General features: G+C 43.0%; 1 protein-coding gene across 2 annotated transcripts in view; it reads right to left on the bottom strand.

Moving 5' to 3' along the window:
* ABTB3 (ankyrin repeat and BTB domain containing 3) overlaps positions 1-16,924 on the bottom strand; it is a 339,446-nt gene that overhangs the window by 126,185 nt on the left and 196,337 nt on the right. For both annotated transcript variants that reach the window (XM_008004556.3, XM_008004557.3), the window contains exon 2: positions 13,731-13,880. In XM_008004556.3, coding sequence (XP_008002747.2) covers positions 13,731-13,880 — 150 coding nt within the window. The remainder of the gene's footprint in view (positions 1-13,730; positions 13,881-16,924) is intronic.

Here is a 16,924-nt window from a genome sequence, read left to right as displayed (position 1 = left end):
TCCCTAATTTTATTTATTTGGGACTTCTCTGTTTATTTCTTAGTCTAGCTAAAGGTTTGCCAATTTTGTTTATCTTTTCAAAAAACTTGCAATTTTGTTGATCTTTTGTATTGTTTTTTAGTCTCTATTTCATTTATTTCTGCTCTGATCTTTATTATTTTTTTTCCTTCCACTAATTTTGGGTTTGCTTTCTTCTTGCTTTTCTAGTTCCTTAAAGTGCATTATTAGGCATTTATTAAAAATCTTTCTACTTATTTTGATGTAGGTGTTTATTGCTATAAACTTTCCTCTTGGCACTGATTTTGTGTATACTATAGATCTTGGTATGTTGTGTTTCCATTTTTTTTGTGTCAAAGAATTTCTTAATTTTTTTTTTTTGAGAGACAGGGTATTGCTATGTTGCCCAGGCTGGAATGAAGTGGCTATTCACAGTTGTGACCATAGAACACTATAGCCTCAAACCCCTTGGCTCTGGTGATCCTCCTGCCTCAGCCTCCAGAGTAGCTGGAGCTACAGATGCATGTCACTGTGGGTGGCTCTTTAATTTCTTTTTAAATTTCTTCATTGACCCATTGGTCATTTAGAAACATGTTGTTTAATGTCCATGTATCTCCAAAGTTCCTCGTTATTTTTTTGTTATTCTAGTGTTATTCCTTTGTGGTCTGAAAAGATACTTGATATGATTTCAGTTTTTAAAAATTTGTCAAGACTTGTTTTGTGACCTAACATATGGTCTAAACTGGAGAATATTCCATGTGTTGTTGAGAAAAATGTGTATTCTATGGCTGTTGGGTAAAAAGTTGTATAATGTCTGTTAAATCCATTTGGCTTAAAGTGCAGTTTAACTCTGATGTTTCTTTGTTGATTTTTCTGTCTGGATGATCTATCCATTACTGAAAGTGGGGTGTTGAAGTCCTCTACTATCATTGTATTGCAGTAAATCTCTCTCTTTAGCTAATAATGTTTGTTTTATATATCTGGGTGCTCTGGTGTTGGGTACATATACATTTAAAACTGTTATATTCTCTTGCTGAAAGGATTCCTTTATCATTGTATAATGACCTTCTTTGTCTCTTTTGTTTTTTTTTTTTTGAATTAAAGTCTATTTTTGTCTGAAATAAATACAGCTACTGTCGTAAGCTTTTGGTTTCTGTTTGTGTAGAACATCTTTTTCTATCTCTTCACTTTCAGTCTATGTGTGTCTCTACAGGTGAAGTGAGTTTCCTGCGGGCAGCACATAGCTGGGTCTTGCTTTTTTATTCTTTCAGCCAGTCTATACCTTTTAACTGGAGAATGTAAATGATTTACATTCAAGGTTGTTAATGATAGGTGAAAACTTACTTCTGTCATTTTGTTAATTGTTTTCTGATTGTGTTTTATATTGTATATTATATTGTGTATATTTCTTCCTCTCTTATTGCTTAGCTTTGCAGTTTGGTGGTTTTCTGTAGTAGTAATATTTGATCCTTTTCTGTTTCTCATTTGTGTATTTGCTTTATCAGTGAGTTTTATACATTCACATATTTTTATGAGGGTAGATATTGTCCTTTTACTTTCAGATGTAGGGCTCCCTTGAGCATTTCTTGTAGGGCAGGCACAGAGGTGGTAAATTCCCTCAGTTTGTTGTTGTCCTGGGAAGACTATTTCTCCTTCATTTCTAAAAGATAGCATTGCTGGATACAGTCTTCTTGGCTGGCAGGATGTTTTTTTTTTTTTTTTTTTTTTTTCCTTTCAGCACTTTGAATATATCATCCCATTCTTTCCCGGCCTGTAAGGTTTCTGCTGAGAAATCTGTTGCTGGTTTGATGGGAATTCCCTTATATGTAGCTGGATGCTTTTCTCTTGCTCTTTTAAATTTTTTCTGTGTCTTTGACATTTGACAGTTTGACTATAATGTTCCCCAGAGGGGATCTTTTTGGGTTTAATCTATTTGGAGATCTTTGAGCTACCTTATCTGAATGTCACCTATATCACTTACAGGACTTTTGAAGTTTTCAGCTATTATTTTATTAAATAGGCTTCCTACGCAGTTGCTTTTTCTAATTTTATGGAGTAGCTTTTGCAAGGAAAGACTTTTTGCTGTAGATGTATCTATAGTGTTAGTTGGGTAGGATTCTTTGGCTTTGATTCTGGGTGGGTCCAGCAGTGTAGCCTTTGTATGATTTCTTCCGCTGTAGTCAATGTCAGCAGTGTCTGCATGTTCCTCACTAGCTTAGACTGTAGTTGTTTGTGATGGATGTGGTATGGTTTTGCTGGGGACAAGGATGCTGGATGGGCCAGTCCTTGGGCTCCTGGATAGTGCACAAAGGTGCATGGTGGTCCCACCACTGAAGAGGCAGATTCACTGGACAGCAGTGGCAGTGGGCCCTGGTTGGGCCTGTCCTGGGGCTCTTGAATGGCACACATGGGTACTGGCGATGGCAGACCCTGGGTGAGCTGATCCTCAGACTCTTGGGTGCTGTGTTTAGGTACTGATGCTGGTAGTCTTGTCTTTAGGTCCCTAAGTGATGTGTGGGACCACTGGAGGGGGCAAATTTGCTATTGGTGGTGGCCCTGGGGCAGGAAGCTCTCAAGTACTGGGGAGTGTGTGCTTTGGCTTCCTATGTCCTGGAGGCAGCCTCCCTGATGTGCAAGACCACCTGTTCCCCATGGCGTAGGGCACTGACTGGGCTTAGGTGCTGAGGATGTGGCTGCACTGCTGGGTCCAGCTGGTGTTGCAATGCTGCAGACTTCTGAGTGGATGTGGGAGATGTTAGCTGAGTCCCAAGAGTATGGAGATGCAGGGGCTACTGGGTTCCAGGGCAGGATGTAGTCTAGTAATGACTACTCTCAAATTGGTGCTATGCTGCAGCAGCTTGGTTTTGCAGGAGTGGGGAGCAGGGAGGGACTATCCAAGAGTGAATCTCCTCTCCAGAATAATGCAGTTTCCTGGACTCTAGGCATCTCCCTATGCTAGGCTTGGGTCCTGTGAGGGCTGAGGGGTTTTCCTGTAACTAGCATTGCAGGTGTTCTAAATAGCAGGCCACTCTCTGACCTCTGGATTGAGAGGAACGGAGACATCGCTGGATGATTGGCCAAAGAATCAAAGAACCAGAGGCTCCTGGAGTTGGGACTGGCCTTTGAGCTAATCCAGTCTGTCCTCTCCAGAGTCCTTTCTGTAGCATCCAGCAGTGAGAAACTATTATTACCACTATTACTAGTAACAATAGTAAAAGCTGTATCATGTGTTGTGAAAAGTATTTAATATACATTGTTTTTAATTCTAACAGTGCTCCATAAGGTATGTATTAATATCATCTCAATTTCACAGTAGTAATCCTCAACTGGGTTGCTTTTGCCTCCCAGGGAACATTTGGCAGTGTCTGGAGACATTTCGATTGTCACATCCAGGGGTTTGCTACTGGCATCTAGAGGTTAGAGATACTGCTAAACATACTACAATGCACAGGACAGTTCTCACAACAAATAATTTAGTCCAAAATGACAACAGTGCCAAAGTTAAGGAACAATGTTTTGCAGACAAGAAAACAGGCCCAAGGTTACAGGGTTAATAAGAGGCAGACAAGATTTCAACCTAGGTCTGTCTGACTCTAAGGTCTGTGCTCTTCACTCCAAATAATCGGAGTCCCTCTTTCAAAGGCAGCCCAATGAAGCCTTGGCCAGCTCTCGGTCCATCTTGAAGCAATTTAGCATTATGTAGCAAAGGTACTAACAACTACTCATAACTCCTGACTCAGTAATTCCATTTCTGGGAATCTCTCCCAATATTTGAATTCAAAATGTAGCAAAATCTTCATGCACAAGGATTTGCACCCAAATCTTACTTATGGGATCCAAAATTTGACAAGTGTTTAAAAATAAAAAAACATGATTAAATAAACTCTAGTACATCCACATGATAAAATAGTAAACTTATGCAGCCATTAGAAATGATTACATAGAAATGCAATACCAAAAAAAGAATCCTCATATTAAAATGTGAAGTAGAAAAGAGCAAAATTCAAAATTGCATACAGTATAATCAGGATTATGTTATTAAAAACTATGTACTAAGTAAACACCAGGGAGAAAAAACCCCAAAGTGTTGACCAAGGACTTTTCTCCCTAGTGGGATTATCAGTGACATTCTGTCCAATTTTTCTGTAGTTTCTGAACTTTGAATTATGGCATGTGCTACTTGTATTACCAGAATAATAAGCTTACTGAGGTGGCATTTACTTTCTTGCACCTTCCATCTAGGTTGAGGGTGGAAGACACTTATCTTTCCCTCTGTCTCTCTCAAAAACTTCCATTAAAAAAGCTCAAAACAAGAAGATTCAAAAGGAAGTGGAGAAGAGAAGAGAATCATTCTGAGCCCCTACTCCACTCATTCACTTCCCCAAGGCACTGGGAAACCTGATGGTCAGGTGCCTTTTGCCTTGGTTGAGCTAACCGTCTCACCATCTCCTCAGAGCACCTTTCAGCTTGCCTGCATTTTCAGGCTCCCTTCTTCTGTTCTTGTTTTCCCACCTTTGATTGCCCTTTCCTGCATTCTCCTAACAATTGAAGACCTTCAAAGCTATGACCAAATGCTACTTCTTCCATGAAGTCCCCCACGATGTCCCTGGTCAGAATCAAGTCCCTCTTTTCTCTATATACCTGCAAATCCTGCTTATAAAGTCTAACACATTATGTGTTTAATTCTGTTGCATTTCACAGTTAATTATCCACACATCTGCTTTCCCTACTGAGTCTCAAAAGCAGAGACCATGCCTCATCCATTGTCCTGTTCCGGGAAGGGGAGGCAGTGTGGCATGTGGTTAGGAACACGCTCTTGATACTCAGACTGAGAGCCTCCAACCTGCTACTAAATAGCTGAGCGACCTTAGGTGAGTTATTTAATGTCTCTGTAAGTGAGAATGATTATGACCTAATGAATTTGTTTTGTGGATTAAACAAATAATATACATAAACTACTTAACCTTCATTTCATCTGCAAAATTAGGGCAATAATAGTACCTACCTCATAGTATTAAATGAAGAAATGCATATAAAGCATTTAAAGCACTTGGAACAGAGTCTGGTACATTGTAAGCACTTAATTAGTATTCAGTACTATTATTCTTTGTATCACTACCATCATCATCTTCATCTTCACCTTCATCACCATCCCCACCACCATCATCATTACCATCATGTACATCATCATGATTATCATCTCTGTCATCATTACCATCACTGTCACATCATCACCATCATCTCCATCATCGTCACTATCATCATCACCATCATTATCATCACCATCATCATCTCCATCATCATCATCGCCATCACCATCATCACCATCACCACCATCTCCATTACATCACTATCACCATCATCATCTCCATCATCATCATCACCATCATCATCACCATCATCACCATCACCACCATCTCCATTACATCACCATCACCATCACCATCACCACCATCATCTCAGACATCACCATCATCATCACCAAAGTCATCTCTGTCATCATCACCATCACTACCATCATCATCTCCATCATCATCACTATCACCATAATCACCATCATCACTATCACCATCATCACCATGATCACCGTCATCATCTCCATCACCGTCGCCATCACTGCCACCATCATCACCATCAGCAGCAGCAGTAGCAACAGCAGCAGCCTAGTCCCAAGGTCAGAGGTCCCAAAGATGTCTCTGAGGAGGGCTGGCCATGGGAGATGGAGTTGGCACAGGGATCCCTGAAGTCACTAGCTTCCTTTCAAACCCTGCTCTATAATATGTGCTATCTGCTGCTTTCCTTGTCAGTGTCATGATCCCAAAACAACAAATCCAATAGTCACTAACTGAACTGAGTTTGGACAGTTGGAGTTTGATTTTAGAAGCCTACCTGAGAATCAGTCCACTAATAACTATGTTTCCCAAATATCAGCCATTTGGGAATCACCATCATGATGTGTCTCATATCTGTGTGCTGCTGATACAATTTATTTACTTAATATTTTTCTTTAAATTGGCTAATTATTTCACACATATAAATTCATTTTAAGAGAAAATTTCATATCAGTGCCATAAATGGAAAACTAATATTGTCCTAGTACTCATAAAAATATATTGCAATTTAAATTGGAAGGTGTTTTGTGCATCACCTACTATCATTTCCAGTGCCACCCTTGGGGAAATGCTACTCTAACCTACCTGACTCAGGATCATCTGTGGAGCCCCCAAGAAACCATTGTCCTGCATGCCAGGTGTGACCATTCTAGGACAAAGAGTCACAGATTCCAATGGTGGGCTCCTTCTGCCCAAACCCATGCTGCTACAGCACCTTCACTGCCTTCCCTACTCTTCCTTCTGTCCATGCCAGCTACCACTTACTCTAGTACATTTCCCAAACCTCCCACAACCCTGGGAGAGGAGGTATTGTCACCCTTTTCTCACAGACAATAAAACCGGAAATCAGAGTGATCAAGTCACTTGCCCGAAGTCACAGAGCACAGATGAGGAAACCAAGTCACTCTGCAGTATCATAAACTGCTGTTTAACTCGTCTGACTGAAACCCTTCTCCTTGAGAAAAAAAGAAAGAAACAAGAAAAGAAGAAAACCCACATATAATCCAGGTCATTAGGTACAGGGTAATGAAAGATTTATCCTTATGGAGAAGGAGAGATGAAGGAACAGAGATGCAGCAAGAGAAGGCTGACCTCTGGATTCAGCTGGAAGCTTGCCATTCATTAACTCATTCAGCAAATATTATTGTGTCCTACTGTGTGCTGAACATTGTCTTAGGCATTGGGGATGCAGTGATATTAAAAAAAAAAAAAAAAGTCTTGGCCACATGCAGTGGCTCACACCTGTAATCTCAGCACTTTGGGAGGCTGAGGCAGGCAGATTGCTTGAGCTCAAGAGTTCGAGATCAGCCTGGCCAACATGGTGAAACCCTGTCTCTACTAAAAATACAAAAATCAGCCGGGCAAGGTAGTGCATGCCTGTAATCCCAGCTACTTGGGAGGCTGAGGCACAAGAATTGCTTGAACCCAGGAGGCGGAGGTTGCAGTGACCTGAGATTGCACCATTGCCCTCCAGCCTGGGAGACAACAGTGAGACTCCATCTCAAAAAAAACAGACTCAACTCTTATGGGATTTACAGTCTTGGTGGGGCAGACAGAAAAGAAACAAATATATAGCATGTCAGGTGGTAACAAGTGCAAGAAGAAAATTAAGGCAGAAGAGGAAATAGGGAGTGATGTGGGGAGGGGTTGGTGGGTGGGGCAGTCATGGAGGGCATCTCTGAGGAGGTGACATTTTAGAAGAGGCTTGAATGAAGTGAGGGAGCTTTGAGAATATTGGGGGAAGAGCTTTCAGGCACAAGGAGCAGCAGGTGCAAAGGCCTTGTGGTAGGGGCATGGGTGGAATATTCAAGAAATAATCAGTAGGCCAGTGGCCACTTTGCCACATGAGAAGATTACAGGTATACCCTAGGGGCTGGAGGCAGGGGACTCTCAGAAAAGAGCCCACTTATGTTTCAAACAAGGGGAAAGACAACTTTGTCCAAGCAAAAAGCGCTTTTTTTGTGGGGTTGTTTTTTCTTCTGGTGACACTGAGGAGAGACAACCCAGAAAAGCTTTTTATACGGTGGAAAGTAATTGCCCTGTTTTGATTGCCTAATTGCCTGGGGACAGCAAGTTCACAGTCTAGTGTGAAAAGACAACAGGAAGAGACATTTTATGAAGAAGTCCTCATTTTTTTTTCTTTTAACAGAAAGCAAACACTATAATTAACGACTGTCAGCTGGGGGTTTAACTGGGAGCTTGGGGGCAAGGCTGAGTGACAGGCAGAAGAGCCAAGACAAGGTCTCAGAGGACACAAATATGGACTTAGATGGGACTAAAAGCAAATTGGTCCTAAAGGGAGAGAAGCCAGGGCCTCTGCTTCCCCACAGCCCTGTGGGGATTGGGTGGACCTACTTCCCCGAGCCCTACTCACTGGTTCAGGGAAGAAGACCTGGACCGCCCACCGGACTCTAAGTCAACTGTGATGTCCATTGCCCGGCAAATTTCCCAGGGCTCAGGATCAAAGACTTGCCAGCTGGTATCAGTTTGGTGATTTTTGTGGCCTCTTGATTTAGCTTACCAAATATTTTAGAACCTGCACAGGTTCAGCTCTACGTCCCTGAGTTCAAAATTCAGCTCAATAGAAAATTTATTATCTGACTGGGTTTCATTAACAGTCCCACTTGCAGCATTTTCTTCTGTTTTTGTTTCTCAGACAAGTTCACTTTAGGTCATTCATTTATTCATTCGACATTCAAGGGAAATTTCCTGAGCTGTGGGTGATGGTGTTAGGTGCTCACAATACAAAGCTGATTTGTACACAGCACAGCAGAGGGAAAAAGAAAAAAATGGTTTTAATTATGACTGCCACTTACTAGATGAGTGGCCTTGGGCAAGACATTTATCCTTCCTAAGTCTCAGTTTGCTTATCTGTGAAAGGAGAAGAATAATACCTTAAAGGTATTCAAAGCAGCTGGTACACAGTAGGTGCTCCAGAAAGACGGGATGTGTTTCTACCTCAAGCCATAACAGGCTGGACAAACATAAGTGCTTTGGACATTTCGGGTGATCAAGACAGTTCCAGATTTTAAGATGAGGCCCCAAGGAAACAGGCAAGGGTTACCAGGAGGAGTCCCAGTCCGCAGAGGTGGTCCCCTGTCTAAATACAGCCCAGCATTGATTCACAACAGGGATGGGTTCTGAGAAATATGTCCTTAGACGATTTCATTGTTGGATGAACATCGTAGACTGCACTTACACAAACCCAGGGGTACAGCCTACTGCACATAGGCTTTAGTGTGTGGCCTATCACTCTCAGGCTACACACCTGTACAGTACGTGTCTGTCCTGATACTGTGGGCAATCGTAACACAATGGGAAGTACTTGTGTATCTAAACATACCTAAACATAAAAAAGGTACAGTAAAAAATGCAGCAATCTTTTTTCTTTTCTTTTCTTTCTCTCTGTCTCTCTCCTCTCTTTCTCTCTTTCTTTCTTTCTTTTCTTGAGATGGGATCTTGCTCTGTCGCCCAGGCTGGAGTGCAGAGGCGTGATCATGACTCACTGCAGTCTTGACCTCCAGTGCTCAAGGAATCCTCCCACTTCAGCCTTCCGAGTAGCTGGGACTACAGGTGCGTGCCACCATACCTGGCTAATTTTGTTTTATTTTTTGTAGAGACAAAGTCTCACTATGTTGCCCAAGATGGTCTCAAACTCCTGGGCTCAAGCAATTCCCTCGCATCAGCCTCCCAAAGTGCTGGGATTACAGGTGTGAGTCACTGCACCTGGCCAGTATTATGATCTTATGGGACCACCATCATATATGTAGTCTGTCATTGACTGAAATGTCATCACGCAGCGCCTGCTGTATTTGGGGAGGTATTGTAAGCTTTGTGAATGTTCGCACCTCCAGTTTAGTTTACAGGAGAGTATCCACAGTGCACCCTACAGAGCAAATTGCAAATCTTCAGAGTGATTTGCAGGGAACGCAGACCCAACTGACACCCTGATGGTACAGAGGTGAGGAATCTCAGGTCTGAGTGGAAATATCTTCTGGACTTCCCTGGAGGGAGTGTAGTTTCGTGGTTAAGTATAAAAGCTTTGCCTTGAGAAGCCTGGATTCAATTTTGAGCCATTCAATTCACAGGTGTGGTTGATCTTGGACAAATTGTTTAACCTCCTCTTGCTTCCATTCCCATATCATCGAATGAGGACAATAATAACATGTTGGAAGTAATTCCTGTAAACACTTAGCATAGTTCCCTGGCTCATTAAACATCAGCTGCTGCCATTATTATTGTTATTAGCTATTAAAATAGGGCTCCCCTCTTGACCCTGGCCAGACGTGTCCCTGTTTCAACAAGAGCAGGGATGACTGAGAACAAACTCTCCATCTCACCTCTGCTCCAAAAACAGTGGTTTCTACCATCCACATTGGCAGAGCAACCTTTGAATATGAAGAACAGCTCTCTATGTACACAGAGAGCAAGGCTGTATTGATTCAGACCACAGAGCAAGCCAGTCTAAATGACAGTCAGATCAGAAAAAAAGGCAATTTTATTCCTTTCAGCCGCCAACGTGACTTATCAAAGTGTTTCCTTGTGTGCACATTCTATGGGGCTGACTTAGTTAATGTACAAAACCCATTCGCAATTAGCAACACCCATTTGTGTGCCAACAACTCATATGCAAAAGTCAACATTCAATGAGGACAGCATTTAATTTACAGAGCAAATTGTCCTTAAAAACAATCTCTGCGGCAAGCAGCTCCTGCAGGCTGCCGGTTAGGCGAAGAGCAGATTTGTTTAGCAAATCCTTCCTTGGAAGAGAGCGCTAGAATTATGCAGGGTCCAATCCAGGTGCTGGAGGCCGTGGGAGGACTTTGAGACATCCCAGGACAAAGCTTTGAGACCCTAGGGACAGTGCGTGTGAGCCACATGGTATGAGGGCCTCTTCTGGGGTTGTCCCACAAAGCTACGTCCCAACTCGGTAGCCAGATCCTACATTTCTAGGGTCATGAGCATGTCCTGGAAAATACTGAAGTCCCAAATGTGTGGCACTTCTTCTTAGAGCAATGTTTCTCCAGGAGTGCTGCTTGGACCTTCTGCCTCTGAATGCCCTGAGTACGTATTAAAATGCAGATATTTCCTTACCCCATTCCACTTGTAGCAGACATCTCAAAACAGCATTCACACATATTACCCCCAAATCACGGGGACATCTGACCTGCTGCTAGATCTTGTTATGTCACATGCTAATTAAAAAAAAAAGAGAACTACTATACCACAATTGAGATTAAAAATATTATGATGATTGAATTTTAATGTAATCAGTTTCCTTTGTAATCATTTGCACATTATGCATTTAAAAATATTATTCTGAGACAGGGTCTACAGGTTTCACCAGATTGCCAAAGGTATTGTGGCACCCAAAAGTCTCAGAAGAATCACAGGACTGACCAGTAGCTAGGAGGCCCTGTGACAGGAGGCGTTTTGTAACTTCAGAGGTTTGAAGGGAATGGGAAGCTCAATTTCCAAATTCAGATGCCAGGAAAGTAGCTCTCTAGTGGCCATAAGCACCCCCTATAGCTTTGATCAGCTACTGACTCCCTTTCCAGGGTGCAGGCCGTAAGCTTAATGGAGGGTGCCTATCTGGGTGTCCAGGGAATTCCTCTGGGAAGAAGTGGAAGTTGCATTTTGGGTCTTAAATCCCTTCATATTTTAGGATTTGCTGGAATTTCAATACCAACTCCCACTTTAACACATTCTAGCATTTCTGTGATCAATGCTTCAATTCCATCAGTACCTAATACTCAGCTAAATTTTTTGATAATCAATTGGATCATAAGTAAATACAGGATTATTTTCCTGTGGTTGGTCAGACTCAGAGAGCTCAGTCCTGAATTTGGGGGTATATAAGCATGGTAAATTATTACTTAAACTTGGGATACCCCAGCCTTGATTATCCCTTCCTTCTCTGCATCTTTCTACCTCTTTTCCCTCCCTCCCTCCTTCCTTTCCCTTCCCTTCCCTTCGCTTCCCTTCGCTTCCCTTCCCTTTCCTTACCCTTTCCATTTCCCTTTCCCTTCCCTTCCCTTCTTTCCCTCCTTTTCCCATTTCCCAACCCCTCTCTCTTTCTCTTCCTTCCTTCATGTTTCCTCAGGGCCTACTATATGCCAAGCAGTATTCCTGGTGCTGGGGTTACATCAGTGAGCAAATAAAATGTTCCCACTATGTTCTATATACTAGGGGGATAGAGAAATAATTAAAAAAAAAACAACAGAGTGTGGGTGGGAGGGGAGGGGAGTAGTTGATGATGGGTACTGGGCTTCTTGTTGCGGTAATACAAATGTTCTAAAATTGATTATGGTCATAGTTGCATATCCTGGTAAATATACTAAAAACTGCTGAACTGTATGCTCTACAAAGGTAAATTGTATATGAACTATATCTCAACAAACCTATTATTAAAAAACAAAAATATAGAGTATATCTTAGGATGGTAACTTCTGGGGATAAAAGTAAAGCAATGAAGGGGAGAAGAGTTTCCATAGTCTGAAAGTTCATCACCCCAAATCCATATGTTGAAGCCCTGCCCTTCAATGTGGTAGTATTTGGAGATAGAGCCTTTGGCAAATGATTAGGGTTAGGTGAGTCCATGAGGGTGGAACCTCATGATAGGGTTGGAGGACTTATAAGAAGAGGATACCTTCCCCCACTCCACCACCCTATGAGAACACAGGGAGAAGGTACCCATCTGCAAGCTAGGAAGAGAGACCTCACCAGGAACTGAATTGTCCTGCACCTCTCTCTTGGACTTCCCAGCCCCCAGAACCATGAGGAATAAATGTCTGTGTTTTAAGCCACACTGTCTATGGTATTTCTTTATAGTGACCTAAGTTGACTAAGACAAGGGTCCTCAGAGTATTATGATTTTAAATACAATGGTCATGGAAAGCTTCATTGAGAAGGTAATATTTGGGTGAAATGTGAAGGTAGTGAGGGAGTGAGCCATGGGGATACCTGGAGGAAGAGCAGTTCAGGCAGAGGGAAGAGTAAGTGCAAAGGTCCTGTGGTATGCCTGCTGTGTTCAAGGAACAAGTAGGGGACAGAGGGAAGATGGAGGAGGGTGTCTGGGGAGGGTAGGGGATGGGGGGAGCTGGAAGTAATTCTGGGGCTTTGGCTTTTCCTGTGGGTCAGATGGGGAACCACTGAACCAGAGCCCAGTGGAGGACTCTGAACAGAGGAAAGATGTGACCTGATATATGATTTAAGTGGATCTCACTGTGGAAATCAACAGTAGCCAGCCATTTATAGAGTATTTACCATGTGCCAGGCACCTTGGCAAACCCTCTTGTGAAAGCTGTCAGAATTAAAATGGAATCATTTGTATTAAAATCCCTGATGAAGAGAGTCAGCGAAGGCCATGAAGGGAAGATTCTCATGCACAAATGCCTGATAACAAGAACTATCACAGAAAACCTCTGCAAAAATCACAGCCTTGCACAAAGGCCATGGTATCCTTACACACACACACACACACACACACACACTCTACTTATATGAAGACATGTGACCAGCAACTGCCAGTCCAATCTCGGACTGGTGCCACCCTTGTTATTTATTGATCCTTGTAGCCAAGGATAATTATCTCAAAAACAATTTTGTAATCCTCCTCCTCACTTTTCCATTAAAGACCATTGTCTTCCTTTAGCCCCCAAATACACACGTAGTATTTCTCTGAGAATATACTCTGGCGTGCACATTCTCATTGCAAGGCCTATTCCCAGATAAACATGATTTTCTTTTAGAGAATCTCCTTCTCTGTTTGTTATTTAGGTTGACACCTTTATGGATGTGAGCTCATTGAATCACTGCAGCTACACTCGGGGTAGGCACTGGTATTTTCTCTATTTTATAGAAAAGGAAACTGAGGTTCAGAAAAGCTTAGGAACCTGACCCGATTTATGGTGGAACCAGGAAATGTACCAGCTTCAGAGCTCTTACCTTCCCCACGCTACTGGCATTGTTTAGTGTACACAGCAGGCACTCAATAAAAGATGTCACCCCACCGATTACAAAGTAGTGCCCTGAGGGATTGGCATGAGGACACTGTGTCACTTCGGGCACAGACATGATATGTCTTGAGGCATCAGAGCTGGAGAACCAACATCTACTTACTCAGTTCTGCGATGCTGCCTACGCGCGTGGCCAGCAAGGACTGCTCGATGGTCCTCAGCTCCGACTGGCTGAACATGGGCAGTTCTCCCGGCTTGTTTGACCGCTGTGGGTCTCTGTGAAGATTCAGGCTGTCTGGTAGGCACAGCACCCCTGCAGTCAGAAGGGAGACAGAGAATGAAAGGAAAACATATTGTTATTTTTCAGTTAACCGAGGCAGGGGTGCAACATTTCGCATAATCTCAAACCATGCCAGAGCTGGTACTGCAAAGAAAGCCAGTGTAGGAACCAGTGCTCTGGACTCCTTTTAGAAATGGATGCCCAGCTATTTGCAAAGGTCTCTTAGAAGTCCTGACTACTGATTTTAGCAAGCATGTGGGCATTCATCTGGACACACGCATTTCCAAAGGACACAAAACAGAATCCTTTCCTCATGCCTGGAAGGGTTGCTATCCACTCCTAGATGCGACTTCTTGTGACTCTGGTGGTCGCTCCCCTTGTTCTCCCCACAAAGGCAGTTGTGGTCCCTCAGTGCCCTGGGGGAATAGTCTCTGCCTAAAATTGCTTCTGAGGGCTCACTTTGTTTGCTCAACAACTCTAGCTCTGGATGGTCGGGCTGTTACCTGTTTGACAAGGCTTCTGGCTTTCTCTGTAGAGCTGTATGTCAGGAGGTAGAAGAGTCCCCACAGGCTTTTGTAACTTGTATGGTGAATACCCACGGGAAATCCCTGCAATCCAATTATTCTCTTCCCTTCCTTTCCATTCCATAAACATTCAGTGAGAAGCTGGGAACTTACTTGGGTGGATGATTTGGAAATATTCACTCTTTCCTTTGCCACCCCAAACTCCCTAAGTCGAGTGCATTTCCTTTCCTCTTGACTTTGGGCTTGACCACTTGATTTACTTCAGTTTACTTCAGTCAAAGCTATGTTAACAAACATGATGGAGTCAAAAGCCTGAAGACTACTTGTAAAATTGAACTTGCTCTCTTGCGCCTCTGCCTTGGTCATAAGAAAAACATGCCCTAGGCCTGGCATGGTGGCTCACGCCCATAATCCCAGCAATTTGGGAGGCCAAGGAAGGCAGATCACCTGAGGTCAGGAGTTCGAGACCAGCCTGGCCAACATGGTAAAATCCCGTCTCTACTAAAACTATAAAAATTAGCTGGGTGTGGGTGGCATGTGTCTGTAGTCCCAGCTACTAGGGAGGCTGAGGCAGGAGAATTGCTTGAACCCGGGAGGCGGAGACGGAGGCTGTGATGAACCGAGATCATGCCACTGCACTCCAGCCTAGGCAACAGAGCAAGACTGTCAAAAAAAAAAAAAAAAAAAAAAAAAGAAAGAAAGAAAAGAAAAAAGAAAAACATGCACTGTCTGCAAAACTGCAGATCTGAAGGTGGGAAAAGAGAAGAAAAATATGCCCTGGCTAGCCTGGCATGAGAGACACACAGAGCAGATCCAGAACTGGCCTGCAGCTTAGAGCGGTCCCGGCTGCCCGCAAAGATATATGCTTATTTGGTGTGCCACTGAGATAGTGGGGATGTTAGTTACTCACCATTACTGTGGTGAAAACTAACAGATACACCTACCAAGTATCCTACTGAGGATACAAGGAACAAGGCAGACATTGTGCTGTGTTTGGGGTTGAGGATATAGTGATGGAGAGAATACACATAATCCCATGCTCAGTGAACTCCCAGTGTAAGTGAAGGAGACAGGTTGTTACACACATAGCTGCAAAACCATTTCTTAAATGCTCTATGGTAGGAGAAGGTTAGGAATGAAGGGATGTCTTATCAGAGACCTAAAGAACAAGTATCTGTCAATACAGTGGAAGCACTTACTGAATACCTGCTGTGTTTCCAACCCTGCTCGGCATTTTGGAGATGCAAAAGAAGAGGACATATTCAAATTGTTTAAAACTGAAGAGATGATACTGGCATGGACAAAATAATCTGGAAATAAAATAGTGCCAATAGACAAGTGCTAAATAATTTAAACCAACTAGCAGGTGAGGGGAGACAGAATGCCAAAGCCAGTAGATAAAGTCCACTCCTCACCCTGCCTGAACCACACAGTCTCAGCAAAGGTGCCTCCTTTGAAGATGGGCATCTTCATACGGTGGGCCTGTCACACTCCTGCTTTCGTCCTCACTGTCTGATTGGTGGCTCCAGACACACGGAGCTACTCACTTTCTCCTAAATGTTTTACCTTCACATCTAACAGAGGGTGAGACAACAGGGTAGGGAACTCTAGTAGATGACTTTTTGGATAAATAAATAATGAATAATGAATAATGGGGCCAGGTGTGGTGTCTCATGCTTGTAATCCCAGCACTTTGGGAGGTTGAGGTGGATGGATCACCTGAGGTCAGGAGTTCAAGACCAGCCTGGATAACATGGTGGAACCCTGCCTCTACTAACAATACAAAAAATTAGCTGGCTGTGGTGGCAGATGCCTGTAATCCCAGCTACTTTGGAGGCTGAGGCAGGAGAAACTCAGGAGGTGGAAGTTGCAGCGAGCTGAGATCATGCCACTGCACTCCAGCCTGGGTGACAGAGTGAGACTGTGTCTCCAAAAAAATAAAAAATAATGAATAATGGATGAATGATACAGATGACCATTAGATTTTAATGTTTCTATAATCAGGAAATTAGTCAAGGGATATTTTTCTAAGATTCTACTCCAATCTTGTTTTTTCCAAATATTTTTGACTGTGACTCAGAGTAAGAATTTATTTTATATCACAGCTTGGTGTGCGCACACACACACACCCACACACTCTTCATGATTTCCATTAAAAAAATTAATGGAAAATAACAGCGACCCTTACTACATGTGAGGCCCTCTCATTTGTTTTCCTTTTCACATCTCTTCCATCTTAGTAATAAAAAATGCTGAAACAGCAGCAACAAAAGTGACATCATGATCCACTAATGGGTCGACATGGGCAGTTTGAAAACACCGTGGGCTGTGACACAGATTCACCATTTCCTGGGCACTACCTAGTGCTATACTTCAGAAATCCTCAGCTTTCAGGGAAGATAAGACCTTCCCAGAAATGCTCGCCATCCAAGCCCAGCCTCCTGCCTCTCCCTTGACAGCCATGTCATTCTCCTGTTCAGCCCAGGCAGGAACACACTGAGTCATCCTTGCTCCCTCTGGTTTGCCCACCTGCCAAGACATTAAGTCAGAGGC

This window comes from Chlorocebus sabaeus, chromosome 11, assembly GCF_047675955.1.
Source record: "Chlorocebus sabaeus isolate Y175 chromosome 11, mChlSab1.0.hap1, whole genome shotgun sequence".
Taxonomy (NCBI): Eukaryota; Metazoa; Chordata; class Mammalia; order Primates; family Cercopithecidae; genus Chlorocebus; species Chlorocebus sabaeus.
The sequence above is the reverse complement of the archived record's forward strand: the minus strand, read 5'-3'. Positions and strand labels throughout refer to the sequence as shown.